At 40.5% G+C, this 6,181-nt stretch overlaps 1 protein-coding gene across 1 annotated transcript; it reads right to left on the bottom strand.

The window, feature by feature from the left end:
• Positions 1–199: 199 nt before the first annotated feature.
• Positions 200–3,206, bottom strand: smfn (small fragment nuclease). Its single transcript, XM_084564806.1, has 7 exons — positions 2,788–3,206; positions 2,390–2,473; positions 2,229–2,306; positions 1,561–1,672; positions 1,332–1,440; positions 895–948; positions 200–701 (listed from the first exon to the last, which is right to left on the bottom strand). Exons 1-7 carry the CDS (start codon positions 3,073–3,075, stop codon positions 575–577), a joined length of 852 nt encoding a protein of 283 aa, XP_084420932.1. The 5' UTR covers positions 3,076–3,206; the 3' UTR covers positions 200–574.
• Positions 3,207–6,181: the final 2,975 nt, after the last annotated feature.

The raw sequence follows: 6,181 nt of genomic DNA, 5'->3' as shown, positions 1-6,181 counted from the left end.
AGCTCTGTACCCGATCTCAGAGGGTAGGAATGATATCTCACCCTCCCTGCGGTAGCATTCTTGTTGTAATCTGTAAATCTGTAGCTGTGACAGCTGTTGCCACTTGTTGATGCCGGAACATTGAGCTACTTGTTGTTTCGATGTTAGTCTAGATGTTGGGTTTCAAAGTTTGCCTGGGCCGCAGATCCTCTCGACTATAACCCCTGTCGCTGAGGTTTCCAACAGTTCCCTTTTTTCCGCTCCTGTAGATAAATGTCCTGTTCTTGTTCTGGTAGCCCACTTCTCATCAGGCTGCCCTGGTTCCTCTACATCCGACACAGAACTTGTTAACTCAGGCTCTTAAATAAAACCTCTGGACTGGACCGTTTCCACTCTTTTATTTGGCATTATTAAAACAAACAAAACATAAATCTTTGACTAAAGATGACTAAATAAAAACAGAACTGCTAAATCATGAGTTCATTCTTAAATGTTTCTCTTTTAAACTAAACTAAAAACAGGTTCCTTTAGAATAAGCCACTGCTAGAAAACTATTCTTTTCAACAAGACAACAGTGAAGACTCCGCGGTATCGCTCATATCTGAGTTATGTTGTTGCCTCGGTTTTCTACCATCTTGCGCTTCTTCTCTGTTGACGCTTTGAAAACGTTGGCTCTGTAGTAACGCAGCTCTTGAATGCTCTCCTGGATGTCATCCAAGGCCCTGAAGACGAAAGATCCGAGTTTTACTGTAATTCCTTGCACAGTCCTATAGTATTTATATGAAGCCTTAAGCTGAGCACATCCTCCAACCAGAGAATCATGACCAAACAAGTCCAAGCAAACAGATTATTCACATTTAAAAGAAATTACATTCAAAAACAGACCTAAAAAGCCTAAAAAGGCCTGTAATATACCTGTGGGATGCTTTCTTTTGAGGCACCATCTTGTATTCCTCTGGAAACCACCGTCTGAAATTGGCACATTAATGTCACTTTTTATTAAACTTTTCATGTATAGTCATTGATGAAAAGCCAGAAGGAACAGACAGGAAAGCAACAGCATATCTTGCAATGAAGGCCTGAGTTATACGCCTAAAAAATTGGAAAGTTTAATTTCATGTACTTTAGTAGCAATCATTTAAAAACTATGAAATGACAACGGCATGTTAGTGTGAAATTCAGCTGTTGCAAAAATGATGCACCTGTGCGATCTACTCACACTGCCTTCACGATCTACTGATCGATTTATTTGGCACCACTGATATAGACAAATAGTATCATTTACAATGAACCTCAGAGCTGAGAGTACATCAGTACACAAACTCTCAGATGAGCCAGAGACAAATCCTGACCTGCTGAGCTCTTTGATGGTGCTGACGTCAATGATCCTGTAGTGAAGGTGGTACATGAACTGGGGCATGTACTTGTCCAGGAACTTCTTGTCTGCATGTACAGAGTTACCTGAGGAAACAGGAACCAAAAAATACACTTGTTTATATGATACGATACTAATGAATCTGTTCTTGTGACATCCATAGTACTATCACAGTTCTGTTGCTAATGCTAAACAAAGTAACTCACCAGCAAGGGGACACTGTCCAGGAGGGGTGTGCTGTCTGATGAAGGACAGAAACTCGTACTCCGCTTGTTCCAGGGTGATTTTACTGTCTCTGACAGCCTGGGTCAGTCCTGACTGAGACAAAGTTACACTGACAGTGTTGCTCACTCGTCAAATAACAGACACCTTTCTTACACATAGTGTGGCTACAAAATGTCATAAATCCAGTCTCCTAAATCCATGTGGGAAAATGTGTATTGATTTGACAAAGACCAAGATTTAAAATTGTTAAATACACTGATCAGGTATAACATTATGACATGGGCCTTCAGAGGGTGTCCCGTGGTGTCTGGCAACAGGAGATTGTTAGTGGGGACGTTTGGGTCCTATGGGTTGAGGGGAGGGGCCTCTGTGGATCATCCCACAGATACTTCAGCTTGGGATCTAGTGATTTGGAGGCCAGGTCAACATCTTGTGCTGTTCTTCATGTTTTTTTAGTTGTTCCTAAATCGTTTTTGTGTGTGTGCCTGTGTCAGGCTGCATCCTGCTGGGGATGGCTGCTGCCATCAAGGAGTGTCACTGCAAGATGATCAACGCTATTTCCTTCTCTTGCCAGTGGTTTTAATGTTGTGGCTGATCGGTGTATGTTTGATGCAAATACCTCAAAAGGTTTGGAACAAAAGAAGCTTACCTTCCCATGATGCTCTTTGCACCACTCAGACATCCCTTCCAACAGCTCATCTGGCTGCTTAATTATCAAGTTGGGTCCCTGTCGGCCAAGAACGGATAAATCAATTTACAGGATGGACATTAAAGACATTCGCAGTCCAGCAGCGTTTATGTTGACATTACCTCAGCCAAAATGTTCAGGTCTGAGTCTGTGATGATGCAGGCCATTTCAATAATTTGGTCCTTTTCGATGTCTAGACCTGTCATCTAAAGAAAAAAGAGAAAACAATAAAAAAGGTATTTCTGAAAGATGTGCCAGCATCTTATTTCTTTACTTTAAGTATTCCTAAATAACACAGAAAGACACGTATGTGGGCTAAACGCTGTCGTCAGTTTTAATATGCAGGTAATTAATGTTACACATGATTTAGTAATGCACAGTGCAGTTCTTTATTATTATATTGAGAATAGCACGTTTAAGGGCCGAGCATGCTCATCATTTCATCTACCTCCAGTTAGCTGGGTGCAGCATTAGCTAACGCTATCATAACATAAGTGAGTATTTAATCTCTGTGACTTGCCTCCAGATCCACCCACACCATCCTCTGGGACATCGCGTTGGACGACATGTCGCAGAAGTTTCTGGATCCCTGAAAATTAGCAAAAACGAAACCAAGTGCAGAGGTGATGCTGGGGCGTGTCGTCTGCGAGATAAATGGAGATCCCACACGGCTATAGCTGTGGTTCGGAGCACGTATACAGTGTGAATGATACGCTGCTGTGCTGCATGAAAGGACGAGACGTCTTCTCCTGCACAGCGACCCGAAGGCACACAGAGCCCATGCCCTGCTCCACAAACAGACCGGCATGTTAGGCTACTCACTTCCTGCTGCTTCTTCTTCTTCTTCGTCTTCAATGTAGCAGTGTTGATCCTATCAGGCGTGTTACTGCCCTCTACAGGACAGATATAAAAAGACTGTTAAACTTGAAGGCGAGCTAACGGAGGCTCGGTTCCGCCACTTGAAAAAGTCAATTGTATGTCAGAATAATTCGGAATTAAGTCCTAATTATGAGATGTAAAGATACAGTAATGACATGGGAAGTAATAATTCTGAGATTGTGCGTCATTATTATGAGATAGTAATATATTAATGAGATAGTAAATAATGAAACGATAAGTCATAATAATGAAACGATAAGTCATAAAAATGAAACGACAAGTCATAATAATGAGATAATAAGTCATATCTATGAGACAATAAGTCATAATAATGAGATAATAAGTCATATTTATGAGACAATAAGTCATAATAATGAAACCATAACTCATAATAATGAGATAATAAGTCATACTTACGACATAAATCATTATTTGAGACAATAAGTCCTAATTGCGACATAAAAAGTCATAATTAGGAGATAGCAAGTCATAAAATTCCAGCTGAAATATTAAATGTGCCAAATGTGCAATGTGAATTTTATTATGCTTTCATGTACAGTTAACTATTGTTAGTCTTAAACATAGCCCTGACTGTCATGGCTAATATTCAGTTTGGTGGCAAAAAAACAAACAAAACAAATCTGTTTACGTAATACTTACCACCTCTGCTTTTCCTCATTCCTATAATCCCGCCCTTTATCCCATCAAGACTTGTACAAGCCTATGTGAAGCCCAGCAGAGGGCTACGCACTCATAGAACTGTCTAGTAACGACTATCCATACGCCACAGTAACTTCTTTCTACTCTTTCTAAGTAGCTTCCTTAAATACCAACCCAGAATGAGTCTGGCTGAATCTGCAGTAAACGCAGACAGCATAATGCTGAATGCAAAAGACTTGGTGTGCTGGTCTACAAAAAACATCTCTTCCTGTCATCATTTGTTTAAAAGGGTTAACTTGAAATTCATCTTTGGTTTTTTAAAACATAGCATGTTTAGCATAGCATAAGGAGAATTCCACATTACGTCTCACTAGTCATATTTACAGTGTATGAGACTTAATAATCCTTTAAATCTCAATGTAAAAGTCCCCAAACAATGCACAGACAAAGTGTACGTGCTGACATTTAAGTAAAGAAAAGTCTCAGTGAACACAGTTAAAGTGTCTCTGTGGAGATCCATTTTTATAACTTCTGGCTTTGTGTTAAGTGTCAGTGTAATTTATGCAGTTATTGCCTTATAGTCCTATCTGCACTGTCAGTTGCTAAAGAAGAGCAGCAGTTCATCTCCAAAAAAAAAAACCTCACACACACTTTCATATTAAACTGAAAGAATCAACAAGGGTGTGGCTGACTGTGAGACACAATGTGGCTTCTTTTGTGTTCTTATTCATGTTTAGACAGGCCATTAAAAAAGAATGACGTTCTCTATTCTCTTCCTAGTGATGGCTCAGGATATATGACTTTTTATCTGTCTCCCAGTATGCCAGTATTTCTCTGTATAGCTGACTGTATACTAAAACTTAAGTCAGCAGACAAAGAGACTTTTGACTGACACAAAGCAATGCAGAGCTTCTTGTTACCATTTCATTTCCATGCCCCGGCACACATGCAGGTGCTTTGCATACAGTTAGAGCGCAGCTCAGGAAGGTAACAACACACAGTACAGTCAACCGTCTCTTGCAGGCTGTTTAGGAAATGCTAATAATAAAAACTTTAAACCCATATCAACAACTATCACTTTCGAAATGACTATTATGAAATGAATGAATATTATAAGTGGGAACCTTGTAAATAAACAAATATGGACTTTACATCTTGTGTGCATGCATCAATAATTATGCAGAGCTGGACAAATGATGGAGAGCTCTTTTTCTTCGGTGCAGTGAACTACAAAGAGCAGTTCATCTGTGAACATTGAGCAGCACTTTAAATACACATTAGTTTTCAGATTAACTTTGGTTTTAGCATACGTTAAATGTACAGTTCATTTCAGTACAAAGAGTTTTGAATACACTCCTGGACTTTCTTCTTCAGTGGCCAATATCTACTCTGGAAGTATCTGCTGGAATGTGGTACACAAAACCAAACAAAAGGCTAAATGCATCAGCGTGGCAAGGCTGAAATATATTTATACAAGTGTACAGTTTGTACACCGATGATCCTCCTGATGTTCTTGGAGTGACCTCTCTTGCCATTTGCATGATGGGGTTTAGTCTCGGGCTGAATTTGAAATTGTAATTGACAGTGAAAGCGTACTCAGTTCATTTTTTCTGTTAAGCATACACTGTTTGTCTGCGGAAAAGAAGACTGCTTTAAAATGTGTTTTAAACGTCCCAATTATAACTGTCAGGAACAGATCAAAATAGAAAGTGTCACATATGCAGTTACGCCCATAATACAGTCAACAGACTGCAAGCGCTTGACAAAGTTCAGAGAGTGTAAATGGCCTTTGTGTGCTGTCTAAGAAGCTTTTTCGTTCCACCAAACAATGGAAACAGAAAGGACTAAAGAAGAGACAGGACTAATTTACCTAGCAGTTAAGGCCGTGGCTCCACTGTGCTTGCTCCTGTTACTCAGACCATCCCCTTTGTCTGGTGCTATGGCTTGATCTGAGGCCAGAATTTGCATGGCAAGGGCCACTTGAATGTGAAGATTCCCGGATTCTCACTACCTGACATGCAAAACGAGTGGAGAACCAGTTAAAATGGCACACACGCACAGTCAACACAGGTGTACTCCTGTCAAATCACCGAGCCTCCGGCCCCCTCTCCACCCCTTATCAGAGCTTTAAAATTTCACTTCCCAGAGTGTCGGAAATGGAGCGCTGTGATTTTTCTGGATAGCACAGATAGCAGAGGACCTGGGTTCTAGTTGTAAGGGCTGGAGGTGAGGTGATACCAGTCAGCAACAGATTGAATCTAAGCTTAGTGTGCCAGGATCAGAGGAACGTAGAGGAAGTAGAGGAAAAAGAGGAGTGGGATCAGAAGATGCCACGGTCTTTCCTTGTGAAAAAGAAACGTGGGGTATGTGGAGGA

Source organism: Chelon labrosus, assembly GCF_963514085.1.
Source record: "Chelon labrosus genome assembly, chromosome: 17".
Lineage (NCBI taxonomy): Eukaryota > Metazoa > Chordata > Actinopteri > Mugiliformes > Mugilidae > Chelon > Chelon labrosus.
Note: the sequence above shows the minus strand (reverse complement) of the source record. Positions and strands in the feature narration are given on the sequence as shown.